The 18,295-nt window shown below is 37.8% G+C and overlaps 1 protein-coding gene across 1 annotated transcript in view; it reads left to right on the top strand.

Moving 5' to 3' along the window:
* Window positions 1-18,295, top strand: part of cd109 (CD109 molecule) — a 121,819-nt gene that overhangs the window by 72,991 nt on the left and 30,533 nt on the right. The window contains exons 19-24 of the mRNA XM_051924726.1: window positions 66-183; window positions 266-379; window positions 7,654-7,872; window positions 9,131-9,275; window positions 11,655-11,831; window positions 13,082-13,163. Of these exons, the coding sequence (XP_051780686.1) occupies window positions 66-183; window positions 266-379; window positions 7,654-7,872; window positions 9,131-9,275; window positions 11,655-11,831; window positions 13,082-13,163 (855 nt within the window). The remainder of the gene's footprint in view (window positions 1-65; window positions 184-265; window positions 380-7,653; window positions 7,873-9,130; window positions 9,276-11,654; window positions 11,832-13,081; window positions 13,164-18,295) is intronic.

Below are 18,295 nucleotides of genomic sequence, written 5' to 3'. Positions count from 1 at the left end.
TCACTTTATAAAGGCACTCTGTTATATTTACAATTAAATTTACTTTGCTTTGTTATCTTATGAAGGGCCTCAACAACTGTTAACCTGGATGTGGTCGCTCCTGACACTATCACTTCTTGGATAGCCAGTGCTTTTGTTATGTCGGAAAATCTTGGTCTAGGTCTGACTAGCTTTTCAGAAGAGGTACAGAATAGTTTCCTGGCCATATATTTAGTTTTGTGTATAATTTGATTATGATTTATAAATGCTTTTCATTCTTTTGCAGCTGGTGGTTTTTCAGTCATTCTTCATATCTCTAAATCTCCCATACTCTGTTATAAGAGGAGAGGAGCTTGTTCTTGATGTAATCCTCTTTAACTACCTGAATCAATCCATAGAGGTAATGTAATAAAGTTTGAGGGATTTTGTGTGGGTAATATTTTTAGAGGTACCGTAGTTATTAATGAGTATTTTTCATCTCTTTTTCAACCCGTTTTTAAATTCACTTAATCCAACTAAGTTCCCGAGCAGCATCAGGGTCTAGGAACAAACCAGCACTGGATAAGGCAGCAAGTTAAATGGGAATTGTATCATAAAAACATTTTTAAATGAGTAGCATTCTCATTTCTGGAGTATCCATCTGCTATATATCCATTCTCTCTTTTAATAGTCACCTTGCCGAGTTAAGGTCATAAAAAGCACAGTTGGAAACTTGTTAAGGGTAAATTTCACACAAGCATTAGGAAGTTTTTCTTTACATAGAGAACCACAGACACTTCGAATTAGCTACCAAGTAGCATGGTAGACAATAGGACTTTAGGGACTTTCAAAACTCAACTTGTTTTTTTAGAAGAATTGAGTGGATAGGACCTGCGAGCTTTGTTGGGCTGAATGGTCTGATCTTGCCTAGATTGTCCAAAAGTTCTAATGTTCTAAAACAGTTTTCAGTCATGAAAAATGGACACAAGACAAGCAAAATGCTATAAGAAATGTCAGTCCATTACAAAACTAAAATTAGTCAGAGTTTTCTCTACTTTATGAGTACAAATGTAATTATGTGCATGAACAGACATGTGTCCTACAATGGACAACCCATGAAAGGTTGGCTTTGTCTTGGGCCTAGTGCTGCTGAGAGAGACTCAAGTCCCCACAAACCTGAACTGGATTTTGTGAGTCTGAGTTATGTTATGTTATTTTTAATGGATAAATAAAACAGATGTTACAAGACTTTCAGTTCAGGTATATAAAAAAAACGGTCAAAAATATGTTAGCATAATATATTTTTTAGAAGGCAGATGTTCCTTGAAATAGCAGTACATTTGGAAGATCAAAATGAAAATGGTCCCTTTAGAGCCCTGGAATGGAGCCTTCATACTTTAAAATTAGATGGTATCTTTTTTATGGATTCATCTGGATATATTATTCGCAAACATAAAGAGTAAAATTGCCCTAAAATTTTAGCTTATGTAGGATTCATTAGTTACCTTCAGTGGTTACTACTTGAAGTATTACAAAAACTGCGACAGCAAGGCATAACACCACTACTGACATCCCACAGTTGCCTTTGGGAGTTTCTGCTTGTTTCTTGCTTGTACCCAATGCTCCTCATGAGATGAATCAAAAGAAATGCTACTAGAATGAGTTAGAAGGACTATAGAAATGTTTCAAAAAACAGTAGCACAAATATACACAATGCAATAAATATATAAAAATATATAATACATTCTACATAGATTAAAGAAGCTAAATTATATTATTTATCACCCAATTTATTTTATCAATTAATCTGAATAGAGTGAAAGCCTTCATTATAGCAGCAACTTTAATCCAAGATACATTATTAGCTGATTGATTAAAAAGCAACATTATTACATTGACTTACTTTTACTATTGTGAACCTTAATAATGAAAAACAGAGACATTGTCCTAGTAGAGAATACTTAATTAATACACCAATCTGGCTTTGGTTTATTTCTAGGGTTTGATGTCACATTTATTTCACTTTCCAAAAGCATAGCAAAGCAAATTCTGAAATATCCCTTTTCATCTTTTTGATGAGTGGCAAAATTGTTAGCGCTGCTGCCTCACAGCTTCCATGACCTAGGGTTGTTTCCTGTTCCTTGCACCTCTTTCAGTTTTGCACATTCTCCCTGTGTGCTGCTTTTTACATCCATTTTGTAAGGATATGCATGGTGTGATTAGCTGGAAACTTTAAATATTCCAGTGTAAGTAAGTGTGGGTGTTCGTTAATGTTCAGTGAGATGAGCCACTAACAATCCAGGGTTAGTGTCTGTGTTGCAGCAAACAGACAACAGCACTTTGTCGCCCTAAAATATAAAAAATGGCTTCAGAACATGGATGTATTCTAAAGATAGGAATTATAGATATAGCTAATGAAACCAAATTGCTAGAACCTCATCATATAGTAGGAGTATAATTGTTAAATCTATATATATAAAATCCCTATGTGCATCCAGGTGTCCGTGTGTGGGTGTCTTCTGGTGAAGTGCGCATGCGCGGGGCACAGTGCGATGCGCGATATTACTGTCAGAGAAAGTTAGAGGCGTTTTACGGAAATACAAACCAGTATTACTGCGACAGGAAATTAAAGGTACACAATACAGTGACGCATATTACAGCCACATAGAAGCCAGTATTACTGTCAGAGGAGATTAAAGGTATATTACCAATGCGCACGCCTGTATTACCGCCAGAGAAAATTAAAGGTATATTATGGACGTACAAGCCAGCGGACGTACAAGACGGTATCCTTCAATAAGGGCGCGCACAGGCATCCTTCAATAAGGGCGCACACAAAAAGGCGAGCCTCAAAAGGGCGACCTCAATTGGGCGCAGCGAATAAAGGCGCACGTAAATAAAGATCTGCACCATTGTTGCTCTTCACATATTCCAGAACCATTTGAACTAAATTATCTACGAACACCTTTATTCGCCGCGCTCAATTGAGGTCGCCCTTTTGAAGCTCGCCTTTTTGTGCACGCCCTTATTGAATAGAGCCGTACAAGACAGTATTACTGTCACAGAAAATTAAAGACACACAATACACGGCGGCAGCCCATGAAGAACGGTCAGCTCAGCAAGTAAACATCAACAAAAGAAAGGCTGAAAGAAAGAAAAATACGACCAACAAAAAGAATGAGGTCAAAGTCCCTTGCCATTTAATATAGACTGTTCCTACTAATGTTTATGCACTACTGTTCTAGCGCCCGTTATTGTAACGGGCTAAATGACTAGTATTTTAATAATGCTTTTTTGTGAGAATCCCATTACTTATAACATTGATTTTTTAATTTAATTTCATAGTTAAAAGTAATAGTTCATAATGACACAAATGGATCATATCACACTGAAGAACAGTCAGTCAGTCATTATCCAACCCGCTATATCCTAACACAGGGCCATGGGGGTCTGCTGTAGCCAGTCCCAACCAACACAGGGGGCAAGGCAGGAACAAATCCCGGGCAGGGTGCCAGCCCACCGAAGGGCACACACATACCAAGCACACACTAGGGACAATTTAGGATCACCAATGCACCTAACCTGCATGTCTTTGGACTGTGGGAGGAAACTGGAACACCAGGAGGAAACCCATGCGAACACAGGCAGAACATGCAAACTCCATGCAGGGAGGACCCAGGAAGCGAATCCGGGTCTCCAACTGCGAGGCAGCAGTGCTACCACTGCGCCACCGAAGAACACCCGTGGTTAATCACATAGAGTTAAAAAGATGGTTGTGAAGCCTCGGGGTTAAAGATTATGTCAAAGTAGTTTAGTGTGTCTTGAGCATTACCAGGTATTGTTGAAGAAGCAGCAGATATCATTAGCAGAGTCCCTCTGCTTATTGCTGTATGTAAAATCCCAACACTGCTGGTTCAGCCCTCTATCATAAACTTTATGAATATTAATTTTTGTACAGTATGCTTTGTCATTCTTTGTGACACACAGATATCCTATTGATTTCAGCATTACAGCTGTCTTCCCATATCAACACCAGTCAGATATGCTCAAAAACTACACCCATGCTCATAAAGTAACAAAAAAGAATATGTATGTTCAAAATATATTTAAAATGGCAGGAAAATATTGTCTTTTCAAAGCACATGTTGTTAAGTTTGATAGCACCTGGATAAAAGCTGTCTGATAGTATTTCCTAGGGCGCCATGGTAGAAATAGTCTGGTGCTGAAGGTTGACCAAGGCATCATGCAAAGTGTGCATGTTTCTGTTCATGATAGCCAAAAGCATAGCCAGTATTCTCATCTTTACTGCTTCCTCGAGAGAGCTGACTTGTTTTCAGAACAGACCCAGATTAACTTTTTAAGGCTGATATCTCCTTTCCTCATAGCACTGCATGAAAGGGCAACCCTTAAAACCACAGACTGATAGAAAACATACAGAAATCTTCTGACTATGCCAAATGACATAAGCCTTCTCAGGAAATACGGTCAACTCAAGCCCTTTCCTTCCGTGGCTTCTGTGTTTACAGCCCAAGTCAGGTTCCCTTCCAGATAAAGCCCCTGGTATTTATTTTCCTGAACCAGTCAGCCTTTACGTTATGAAGTCCACCATTATCCCATTCATTTGCCAAGCTCTATTTGTTTCATCCCACACAAGGTCATCCACCAGGACTGTGCATTCCTCCTGTCCACAGTCGTCTGTTAACCTAGAGTTGTATTTGAAGTTTGACTTGGATAGGATTTACACGAAGGGAGCTAGGGAGTTTCTCCTTTGTTGCTGACAGATGTTCTACAGCCACACAAGATCTGGACTTCTTTTGAAATCCAATGACACTTTGAAATGTGTTGCAAGAAATAAGCATTACTTAACGTCAGGTCCCTTCAGATATGACAATGGAAGAAATTAGCCAATATGAGAGCAATTATATATGTTGTTTTATATAAAGGAAAGCAAATCTGCAAATGCTGCAGCTGTTAATTTCTCAATGGACTTAATTTAAACAGTGTTATGTTACATAGGGGAATGGCCTTTGTTTGTGTGAGGCCAATTTAGCATTTAAGACATGTGCAAGGAGAGCTTATGTTCTTCAGTTGATTTTGATTACAGTTCTTATACACTTTGATAGATTGTGTGGAGCTGTGATTCTAATGGGAAAAGATTGTATTTTATTTTTTATTATAAATAACAGGATTCCCCTAGCTTATCTACATATTATTCCTGTAGCCATAAACTTTAAATTGTTTCCTAAAATGTAGATACTTTTGTTTCCTAAAATGTACATACTCACTATAGTGAGTTGTTGCGTTTGCAGCTGAAAGTAGTGTAACAAAATTATTCATGTCTAGTTTTCTTCTCTTACACAGTTTTTAAAATAAAAACAAAAATAAACTGCATTTCATATCCCTGAAAACTCATATGTGGATCTCTTACAAGTGTCTGAGAAGCCCGTGATTTACTATATTTTAAAATGAAGACTCTGATCCTCTGACTGGAAACAATTGTGGGCAGCTCCACAAAGAGGTTTTGGGAGTTCAAGAACATCAAACTCTTTCCAGATGGGATTATTCGGGTCACCCTGGAATGGAGGCTATTTGGATATAGCTAGGGAATGGCTATTGAAATGAGGAGAAATCTGGAGTGGTTTTACAAATAATACATGTGGGTCATGGGACATGTGGGATCTTTTCTCTGCTTTGCTCTTTGTTCAGCCTGCTTTGTTTTTGTGGTCATAACATAAAAATAAATCTAAATCACTGAAATGGGGTCAAGATTTATAGGGGGTAACCTGTTACAAGAAGCAGATCTGGCATGAGGCAAATATGTTTTACTGAAACTTGTTTTACACTACCATAAGTCTACTTTCCCAGACCCCAGCACGGATGGTTTAACTGCTGGTGTCTACTTTCATAATAGTCATTAATATGTATTTGAGTGAAAACAGTTCCTTGATTCTCAACACAGTTGCTGCCATACTTCCTCATGTCATGTGCACCATCTTTGTCACATCTTTATGTACTTCTGCTGACATTTTTGCCATTCATTTTTATTCAGACTTACTTATTTGCACATCACCAAGCTGGGACTGCTTGGTTATTGTGCTATTGGCTGCCATCTTTAAGCAGGTTTATGTCTTTTCTAGATATTTTGTCATTCTGCCTTGTATTCGTGAGCATTTTGTTTTCTTTTGTGTTTATTGGTTTTGCTTAGTCACAATTTTTACATGTTTTGCCTGTTTTTGACTTTTGCTTTCGCTTTTCTCTTTTGGCTATTATTTTTGATCATCTGCTGAGGTTTGCTCTTATGACAATGTCTCTGTATCCTCCTGCCTCTTCATTTCCCTAAGCCTTCTCCATAGTACAGGCACCAACTGCTTAACTAGAGATGTCTCACTATAGTGACTGGCATAAGAAACCATCTTCAGCGGTAGCAGCAGCATAGCTTTTATACAGCGGTTTGATTTCCTCAAGAATAAACACTGAACATATCTGATAACATCATCACTCTCTGACACTGTACTGAGTGTAATTCTGTTTTAATAGCTACTGTTCCTCTTATAATGTGGATCAATTTTAGTCTGGGAGATATGAGGCAGCAGCACTAACAACTAGAGTCCTAGACTGGCATACTTTTATTTCCAGCACCCCATGATGCTTTGGGAAGCCAGCGTGACATCACAGAGCTGTAGCAGCTACACACAGAACTTTCATGCATGCATACTATAAGTGTACTCTACCTTACATTCAAATTGCTCCTGATCTTCTTCATGCATGCATAGTGTCACTACTCCAGTTGGATTTGCACACCCTATGCAAAAAAAAATATTTATTTTAAGAGCCACATTAGCTGACCATAATTATAATATTATGAAAATACTTTGTCATATAGTTTCATTGTATGTTGCGTCTTTACTGCTGGATTGAATATGTTATGAGCCTCGCTATGTAGCACAGATCAGGTACTGACAGTAACAACCCCCCAAGTATACAACACTGATCCCTCACCTCACAGTTTCTCCTGGATGTGTTGATATGCACAGGTATGCATACATTACCTGCTGCTACTCTGACATTCAAACAGGGAAGTGCTGTTATGGAGTAGCACAAACTGATCTTCAAGTCCCAGCAACCAGAGCAGCAGCCAACTCACCGGCCACACACTGGGTCCATATTATGGGAAAGGGTGCAGGCTGAATGTATGCCCAATTAGCCATGCTGCGTGGTTCCTAATCAAAACAAACCTTAAATGAGCCAGACCCCCTCCCCACCCAGAGTCAGAAAACACATGAGACCCTGTTAAATAATAATAACAAAAGATTCATTACTATTTACAAGTTTTTTTTGTTTTCTTGATGGAATGAAAAAATGTGAAGCATCTGCACAGATTGGAAATAAAAGATGTGCCAGCTGTGCCTGATTTACCTACGCTGATGCTTTGCCCTTGTTTCTTCCACAAAAAAAGATAGAAAGGCCTTGTAAATAGTCATAAATGTTATGTATTAGTATTATTACTACTGTTTCACAGGGTTTGAGATTTGTTGCACATGCATAACCCTACCCCTAACCACATACCCCCTTCCTTTATATGGACCCAGCGCATGCTCAGTGAGGGTCCTGAAGGTTGGTTTAAAGACAATTTAGGTGACCATTTCAGCTTTATTTATTTTATGACCAATATGTTTAATTTTGTACTTTTCACAGGTGATGGTCACAGTAACACCAAGTGATGATTTTCAGTTTGTGATTTCTCTAAATGACACTACTATGTTACCAAACAGACAAAAAGTGTATATACCAAGTCAGGAAGGTGCAGCGGCCAAGTTCCCTGTCAGACCCATTAAACTGGGGGTCATCCCAATCACTGTGCATGCAGCTTTCTCCAAGTCTTCAGATACAGTAATTGAAAAAATCCTTGTCAAGGTATACTCCTTTTCTTTTGCTCTTATTTTTAGATATGTTGTTCCAGTTAGGTACTGTAATATATATTTTTAAATAAAGAATATTTTTATTTTACATTATTAATATTAAAAATTTTGGTGAATTCGATAAACCATTATAAAACAATTGTCTCATTTCTGTTAAGAATTGATCTTTGTCCCTGAGACCCTTTATAGTATACCTATAATTTCCCTCCATAATTTTGCTTTTCCAAGTTGCCTGGCTTGCCCCAGCCTATTCAGTAAGTTAATCATTTACATACATTTAGGTCTCAAATGCCGTGAACAGAATCTCAGGCAGAACCTTTCATGGAAGTCCCCAGGAAATTCAATTAAATTTAATTGAACTTATTTTTATAGCTCTCTAAGTGCATGCTCAGAGTGCAGCAACAAATTCACAGGTAAAATACTATTACAAACTTTAAAAATCACTGATTACATAATGAATACACATAAAGTAACTGAATAATTTAAACATACAGTAAAACAAAAAAATTTCAAACTGATTAACATAAATTGATCCTAACTCTAGATGTTCATTAATGTTATCATTGCAATATAGACAATTGGAAAAAAGGAGAGGAATTCAAAAACTCTAATCAGCAGCATCCCTGGAGAAAATAACCTTGTGGACATAAATAGTCAGTAAAGTGAAAACAGAAAGTCAGACAGATCTGGGATAAATGTACTCAAGACACGCTAATGGGTTACAATTTTTATGTGGTGCTCTGCAGGTGTGGCATCAGTCGCTCACACAGTTCGGGTTCCTATTGACCTTTTTGGAGTTTCCTTCTAGACATCTCTGTGGCTCGCCTGCCTAAATAGAGAAAAGGACAGGGTTTATGACTTTATTCAAATTTACAGCCCTCTGCATGACAAAGTTTGGGCTCAGCTGAAGTCCTCCTAGGAAAGACTGAGATAACATCCTTCACTAAGCTGCATTTCCCAGTCCCAGTCTCTCATAATATGGGGGAGAGCCAGTTTGTGTAGATTAAGTTGAACTGGGATTGTCCATGTTGTTTTTAATAAAACATTTTTCCTGTAGATTAGAAGCTTGCTGGTGTTTTCGACTTCACTAGATGTCAAAATGCTCAAACATTTCACGCAAACAAGTTGTATGAGCATATGCAGCTGTTGTTACAAATCATTCATGTAAAGATTGATGTGTGTTTTTAAGTAGAATCTACTGTACTTTTTTATAGTTTTTAGCATGTATAATAATTTGCATCTCTCTGTCATAGGCAGAAGGCATTCAGCAGTCATTTTCACAATCAATTCTTTTGAGTTCTGCTGGAGGTCAACAGCAAAATGTCATCAAAGTTTTAAATTTTACTTTACCTTCAGATACAGTACAGGACAGTGCATCAGCTTTTGTGACAGTTGTTGGTAAGTTTTTTTTCTTGTTCTTGAAAATAATATTGCAGATTATAGCCAAGTTATAATGGGGCTTGAATACACTTGATAGCTTGCGGGTGACATTTTAATGCAACATAATAATTTTATTGTAAGGGCGGCATGGTGGCACAGTGATTAGTCTTGCAACATCGCAGATCTAGTAGTCAAATCCCTCACTGAGTCATTGTCTGCATTGAGTTTGCACATTCTCCTCATGTAAACATAGGTGTATATCTGGTGACTTTGGATTTCCATTTACACACTCAAGCAGAGGAATGCCAGTTTGATTTGAATTATAAATCAGTCAAGTGTGAGTGTGCCAGACCCTGCCCAGGTTTGCTTCCTGCCCTGCACTTGAAGCTTTTGGGACAGGCTCCAACCTTCTATGCCCAGAACTGGATTAAGCAAGCTGGGAAATGTTATGTTATGGTTTATCATTATTGCACTGTGGAACAACAGTTAGGTCTGCTGCCTTACATGCATGGTATATCTATAACTGAAACCAGAAAATGTTTTTCACAGCTATTAAAAGCAAAAGTGGTATTGGGAAAGACCTTTATTGTTTTTACACAAAGAAATAAAATTTTATGATCCATTCCAAACAGAAGACTGTTTTGTTTTATTAAATCTAAATCAAAATTTTCCATATTTACATAAAATAAAAACATTTTAAATAAATTAGTATCCTGTTATGTGAAAGAAAGAAAACTAAATTATTATTAACTGGTCACCATTCACAATGTAGTAAATCTAAACGCATATTCTATAGGGACACACACTTAGCCAGTGGCAGACCGTGCATTTCACACCTAGGCCTTCAGTAGTGCTCCGTCTGAATCAACCCACCCCTCAAAAACTAATTTATGGTTATAAAAACCATCTTAATATGCAGAAATACAGTATAAAGAGCCGTTGCATCGCAGATAGATAACTCCTATAGCCACAATAAATGCCTTTATTGAATAGACAAACCAGGGGTGAACAAGTTCCTTTCTACTGCAGCTACAGCCCGCGACACACATAAAAAACATCAATAATAACTCAGAAACTTGCAATATTATTTAGGAAAATCGCAACATTTTACTCACCAAAAATTCGGATTATTTGTAAACAAAATCCATCCTCCTCTCTTTCCTCAAAAACAGTTCAATTACTCTGTCATACAGATTATCCGTGCGCTTCAGTTCCATCACGAAGTCCCTTTCTATCGCCATCGAAGCTAATGCTGAAAGTCAAACCTGCCCTGTCGTATTTCTGGCATAAGTTTTAATTCGCTTTAGGGCTGAAATTGTCCGCTCGACAGAAGCAGTGGACGTGGGAATGCTCACCGCCAAATATACCAATGTGTACAGCTACCCCATGATGCTCTCATTCAGATTTTTTTATTACACCATCCTGTCCAATCAACGGGTCTGAATACGGTGACGTTGCCGTACGCCTGCTAGAGGGCCCTAGTGAAACCAACTCAAAATCTGATTGGTTGAAGCAACGGTTTAATCGACATCTATTTTGTGTTAGAGGGCCTGCAGAATGGATTGTGAAGGCCTCCTGGTAGACTTCTTTGACTTTGACCCTGCCTGGCAACAAATGATGGCTGAAATGTGATTGGTTAAATGCTTTAATACGAAAATACATGTCTGGAAGCAGCACAGCCATCGGAAAAGCTATGAAAGGAAGCGGACAGACTATTTGGAATTATTTAATAAGTATTCATGGACAAAATATAATTAACATCAGTTTGTGATTCAGATATTTTTTTAGGCCAGCAGAGAAGGCCTTGAAGGCCCTGACGGCCCGCCACTGCACTTAGCACGTTATTAGTAAAACATGAATGTATTATACAGAACCAACCAACTCACCAAAGAGGCATGTTTTAAAAAATGGAAGGCTAATTCCTTCTGATTCAAATTATTAATGCGAATAGAAATTATGACGCCAGTTCCTTTCTCCTTTTCTGTGTACTTACTTCATAGTTTAGGGATATGCTGTCTTCTGTGGAAATTTCACTCTGTTGCTTGTTTTCTAATCCTGAGTATTACATGTGGCAGGGGTAGCTCACTACCATTTCATTTCTCTTTCCAGAATTAGGACTAAATGATTGTTAAAAAACTTAAATGTTTATTTTAATTTTTTACGGATGTTCCAGATGTAGAAAACTTTTTGAGCTATTCTGTGATGCTTCCAAAACTTTTTGCTCAAAACCCATGAATAATGAATAACTTTTTTTCCCTTTACCTATCCTTTCTTTTTAATAATCAACTAAGATGTGTAATGTAATTATGTGCACTGTAAAGATGTATAATGTATGTTTAACCAACAAATCTGACAGTAACTTGTTCTATTCCTCTTCTTTTTTTATTAATCACACAGGAGACATTATGGGACCTTCTATAAGCGGGCTGGAGTATCTCATCCAGATGCCTTGTGGTTGCGGCGAGCAGAACATGATCATGTTTGCCCCCAATATTTATGTTATCCAGTATTTAATGAATACAAAACAAGTGAACCAAGATATTTATAATAATGCCATCAGATTTATGACACAAGGTGTGTAAACTGCGAAGCATTTATAAAAGAGTGTTGCTGTCTTAGTTACTGTACATAGGTGCAGACAAGACATGTCATTGTCATTATCATTACTTGTCTTGTTAGCACAACAATTTCCATAACATGCAGAGTAAGTGTAAATTAACATATTTTGTATACTCTGTTACAGAAGGGGCCAAAATACTTTATTACACTTTGCTCAAAAAACAAAATGTACATGCAATAACTTCCGCCAATGTGTTTAGTAACAGCAGCACTGAATGAAATAATACGGTGTATGCAAAAAAGCCTTTATTATTTGTTAACAGTTATACCCAGTTATTATGTTTCTCCAAGTTTCCCTGACTTAACAGTATGAAAAACCCCCACCCACATATATTGCTTGACTTGTCTTGATGTCTATTTAGGGTATTTTTGGACCAGGTTTTGTGCAGGATATTATATCCATATGATGAAGAGCAAACCAGTCAGTGTATTTAGCAAAAATCATCAGATTGATGATGTTGTGTGTGCCACATCAATTGACCCCAGGGGTTCAGCCCCTAATGGTAGTGGGTGAGTAAATGTGTTCCTTTTCACAAAACTTAGAAAGAATAGGGATTGGTAATATAGACATGCGGAGTGTCATTTTATGCTATGTCGAGGTTGCTGATCATGAATATGATACAATTTTAGATATTTCATTCTTTACTGGTGATTCTAGCCCTCTAAGAGCCATTCTCAGAAGGTTAAAAATGACATGTGGTTTATATTTCAAGGTCAGTAATTACGAATATGATGGGTTTTTTTTTATTTTTGTTCCTTTACTAGGGATCTAGTCCCCTATGGACCTCTAACAGAGAGTGAAAGATTACAGATTTCCTTTACAATCAAGAATGTAAAACTTTGCAGACTTTAAATATTTAATTTGAAGCACGCATTTTAAAATTTCAAACAAGCTATTCTTGTTTATTATATACTACTACGTAATGAAGTAAATCATCACATTTCTTATGAATATCCCGTGTTAAGGTGGTTATTGCTAATTAAAACTTGTATTATTTTTTTCTAATTCAGCATTGTGATTGTCTGGTTAACAGCTGCAAGTGTGAGGAGTCCAAGACAAAGAAGGCTCACGTAGGCCCTCTCTGAACAGTGGGACAATAAAATAATATTTTTCAAAACAAAAGAATATTTTTTTAAGGATTGAGCATCTGTTTTCATCTAGCATTAATGCATGAATTTTTAAATATTTCATCTTGGACTTTCAGGCTATCAGGGAGAGCTACGATACCAAAGAGTGGATGGCTCATTTAGTGCTTTTGGAGATTCAGATTCCTCAGGAAGCACCTGGTATGTCATTATTTTCTAATGGCTTACATACATGTTTTTGACCAATATAGGTTAATCACTATCTGCTTTGGACAGAAGTATCAGTTTACTAGTACCTGTAATTATAAAATGCATTAGTCATTTAGGGCAAAGTTAAACATGATATGCCATGAAGAAATGCAGACAATTAAAGGAGAAAAAAACTGTTTTCTAAGGGATTAGCTATAGAAATCTCACAAATTAAGCTTAAAAGGTGATCATAGCAAAGTCATAATCAATATGTTAAGCAATCTGTCACAAAACATTTTATCCTTTCCCAAAATAAGATGTTGGTTTTAAACTGGTTGTAATAGAGTAATAGTAATACAGTCTGCGTACTTAAAGAAGAACAAACATCATCATCTATGGTTTGTGTACCTTAACATTGCTTGGTTGTTTTGGATCTTTTAATCAGGGACATGAGGAAGCATGTCTGTTTGAAAACAACAGAAAAACTTTGTGGTTAAGGAAACAAGAAAACAAGGTTTCACTCCACATGCCCAAACCACCTTAGTTGGTTTCTCCTCAGTACAACACTTTGTACCTCATCACCAAGTCTTTCTCTTAACTCAGCGTAGATCTTCCACTCATGCCACCTGATCTTTTTCATTTCTGTTCTTTCCAGCTTTGCTTCATGGTCCACATTCATTGACTATACAGTATTTCACTCCCATAAAGTCGGATAAACTTTTCCCTTCAATAACTGAGAGTCCCCTATAGATATTGGAATTTTCTCCATGTAACTCTTACCCTAACTATCACTTCTGTCCCTGTACTTTTGTCTTCAGTCATTATTAAAATGCCCATGAAAAACTTCAAACTCTTGAACCATTTATGCTTGGTCAACCTCATCTGACAACATATTCAGAATTAAATGCAAATGTGGAGCTACTTGGTTCAAGAATAAAAAAAACTAGTCAGCAGCCATATCACCTGTACTTCATAACATGTCATCCACCTGAAGCTAAGCATGTTTGGGCCTAGCTAGTACTTGGATGGAAAACCATCTTGGGCAAGCTAGGGTTGCTGCTGGAAGAGGTGATGACGAAGCAAAAAAGAGGCACTTACCTTGTGGTCTATGTGTGGATCCCAATGCCCCAGTGCAGTGACAGTGAGACTGTGCTGTAAATATGGTGCCATCCTTTGGATGAGATGTAAAACCATGGTCCTGACTCTCTTTAATCATAAAAGATTCCTGTGCGTCTTTTGAAAAGGGTAGGGTCTATCCCAATGTCCTGGGTAAATTTACCATCATGGCCTCATCCATTCTGGCCCGCTAATTATTCCCTGTCTCTAATTGACGATCTCTCTCACCTTTTCACCACATAATAGGTAATATGTGGTGAGCGTATTGGTGTAATAATGGCTGACATCACATCATCCAGGTGCATGCTACACATCGCTGGTGGTTGAACTGCTTCCCTTCTGTCTATTTAAAGTGCTTTGAGCAGAGCCACCCCTCCCTATTTGCAGATCACACACTGTATGTGATGCCCATGACCAGAGGACCAATGTGGGGGTTCCCATTGGGGTTTCACAGAATTCCGTGATTCAGAAGCTCCACTGTACAGCCAATTGGATTCCATTTTTTTATTACTTGGTTTACTTGACTTGAGTCAGATAATTCCTTCCATAACCGCAATCTTAACCATACTGTAACCAGGGCATATCGCGTTGTAGCGGTGCTACACGATTAACGTTGTCATAAATGTATTTTGTGCTGAGTTCTGTCTTTCATAGTGTTGTCCTGTTTACACCGTCTGTGTGTCTATGTAAATATGCTTCCCTAGAAACAAAAGGGGAAGGATAACACTGTGGAACTGTGGTCCCTCATGATAATTTGTCCTGTCAATCCCACCACCTGGATCCGGGTCATTCGCTATTTAAACAGGAGCACAAAAGATTAAAAAAAAGAAAGAAATGCCATTCTGCTATATCGTCAATTTATTGCAGAGCCAGGAGAAAGTACCGATCAATTCACTTACACCTTTTTCTACTTGCCACTTTCAACACCTGACAACTTCAGTTTTGCACCACAAAACCCTGGTTTTCTGGACTACGCTGATGTACCAAGGATAAGCACGGCGAGACTGTTTCTTGTTGTTTTGTTAGAGCAGCAAGCCATCATTTTCATCTGTATAATTGCCGTAGGACAATTTTTCCAGCTGAAGCAGATTCACAAACATTACTCATTTTCTGTTTAATCTTCTGGACTTTTATGTGAGTTTCATGTTTTCTGTGTGTCTCATTGATTTCATATTCAGTGTGGAGTCAAGGGAGGGTTTGTGTTGTATATTAACTTTCTGCTGCACCTTTTTATTATTACATTCTGCCGGTCACTTTTGGGGTTGAGGGTAATTATATATTGTTTGGAGGTTTTTCATTTCTTTTTTATTAATATATACTCGCTTTATTATTTTACATACTGTTTGTTTTTTGGCTTATTTTTGATCGTCAATTGGGGAAGTTTATTTGAAAGAAGTACGGCTTGTCGAGTCTAACATGCTCAGTTTGCCTGGCCACGGATCTTGGTGGTGTAGCTGCTGGTTATGGTGAGTCGGCCATTACAGCGTAACATCACTGAAGTATAATGTAAAGTAAAAACCTCCTCAGCGAAGTGGGGCTCTGAAGGTCCACAGCTTGACTATATTGGGGTTATTGCTGTTTCATGAATTGTGGGAAAGCACCATGCAAGCAACTTTGACATACAAAAAGAGCAAATTAGCTCAGAATAATTTCAATTGGGGTGGCACGGTGGTGCAGTGGGTAGTGCTGCTGCCTCGCAGTTGGGAGACCTGGGGACCCGGGTTCGCTTCCCGGGCCCTCCCTGCGTCGAGTTTGCATGTTCTCCCCTTGTCTGCGTGGGTTTCCTCCGGGCGCTCCGGTTTCCTCCCACATTCCAAAGACATGCAGGTTAGGTGGATTGGCGATTTTAAATTGGCCCTAGTGTGTGCTTGGTGTGTGGGTGTGTTTGTGTGTGTCCTGTGGTGGGTTGGCACCCTGCCTGGGATTGGTTCCTGCCTTGTGCTTTGTGTTGGCTGGGATTGGCTCCAGCAGACCCCCGTGACCCTGTGTTCGGATTCAGTGGGTTGGAAAATGGATGGATGGATGGATAATTTCAATTGTTTGTTAATTTTATTGGCAGCTAACATTACTGATCTGTTGTCATTGGAAGGACAAACTGAAGTGTATGTGATATATTCATGGGTTCATTATTTAAATATGGAAAGATTCAGTTTCATTTTACCCCTGCATTTACAGCATTATGTAAGTTTATTATAGTAGTATTAGTATTTTATATATGAGTAGTAGCAGTTATATGTTATAGTATCTTTATTATTATTAGTAGCAGTAGTATTAAAATTGTTTTTGTTGTTATATCATGTCACAAGTGATGCTGTTGGCTATAACAAGAAACAAAGAGTAACAGCACATTGATACCCTGGACCATTATTATTATTATTATTATTATTATTATTATTATTATTATTATTACTGCTACCTCTTAGGCCTTCATTCAGCCCTCTGGATTGCAGCAACCTTCCCAGTTATCATTTATTTCAAAACTTAACCAAGACATACTTGAGGTCATCCACTGCAAAAGAAAGTATCAGCAGCTTGGCTAATATCAGGATCAACTCAATCCTTGCACTGAAGCTGTTGTGTCATGCCTTCGGAAAATATAGATGTGTGCTGTTGTGATATGCAACAAAGAGACTAAAGAAACCCTTAAGCTTTCACTATCAAGTTTCAATTATGTATTTAAAAAATATTTGTATTTGGCATTAAGAAATTAGTCAAGTTTCTGATGTCTTAATTAATTGATTTATTTATTGTTCAAATTAAAGCTGTTACAAGAAACATCAATGTGGTGGATTCAGGGAGGGCGTTTATGGGCATGGAGGGCCCCAAAAAGATTCCGCTTAGGACCTCAGATTGGCTAGGGAAGGCACTGGCTTTGAGTAGTAAAAAAGCTATATAAATGTACTTTATTATTATTATTATTATTATTATTATTATTATTAAAAGGATGGGATTTGCTGCTGCCAAGTATGAAGATTTCAGCTAAGAGGATTTGATAAATTTCTTTGTGCAGGTTGGCAACCTCTGTTTCTGCACTAACATTGATGCCTTTGGGTTGTGTGCATGACCCTCAATAATGTTGTCTTTTTATTGATTCTTCTCTGTTAATCCTGAAAGCTGTCTCGTTACACAGTGTCAATGTCCACACTTGCATAGGAGATACTTTAAACTGATCAAGTAATTGCCCTTTTGGCTTCTAGTCTAAAGTCTTGTCCAGCTGAATTGAAGTGCACTTCATGTTGGGGAACTTGAAAGATGAAGCAGGACTTAAGTTATTATTATTTTATACTTTTGTTACTTAGCGGCTAATCTCAGAGAACTGACCTTGGACATTCTGATAGCAGTGTCTGAAGCTTTTTTATTTTTTCTGAGAAACTGTAAACAATAATTTCTACATGCTCTGGTGTGTTCTGTTGCTGTGTAAGGCGAAAGCTGATACTGGAGGGGCCCCCTTTCACCCCAATTCACTCTGCTTCTTTTTTAAAGCTGGCAAAAAGTCATCTCTTTCTCACTGTATACATGCTTTGCTTGAGAACACAACACCTGCAAGAAAGAATACATCTGGGAGTGGAATGATCATCAGCATCTTACTACTTTTTGCTTGGTGTGAATGAAGAAAATTTATACCATCTGGGTCAAAAAATCTGTGAATCTCAATATATCGTCTGTTACTGGTTATAATACAAAAGCATATCATTTATGAATGAAAGTTTAAAAGTAAATGCCTTTGTCTAACTGTTTTAAACAGCAAGCCAAGGAGTTAAATTGTCCATTCCTTGTCCAACTGTGGTCCCTTAAGGGCACTTGAGGATGCTCGGATGTATTTCTCTAATAGTGTTAAAAACAGTCCCAGTGAGCAAGCAGTATGCCATTAGGTAATCTAATAAAAGTACGATAAAACAATCCTGCTATACCTACTGCCTATGTAGTACACATGAATGAAGCATACAAACGCATAGAACTGTTGTTGAAAGATACTGTATACAGTACAACAACTACAACTGGAACTTCTGTGGTAATCTAAAAGTAAT

Source organism: Erpetoichthys calabaricus, chromosome 3 (assembly GCF_900747795.2).
Source record: "Erpetoichthys calabaricus chromosome 3, fErpCal1.3, whole genome shotgun sequence".
NCBI lineage: Eukaryota > Metazoa > Chordata > Cladistia > Polypteriformes > Polypteridae > Erpetoichthys > Erpetoichthys calabaricus.
Note: the sequence above shows the minus strand (reverse complement) of the source record. Positions and strands in the feature narration are given on the sequence as shown.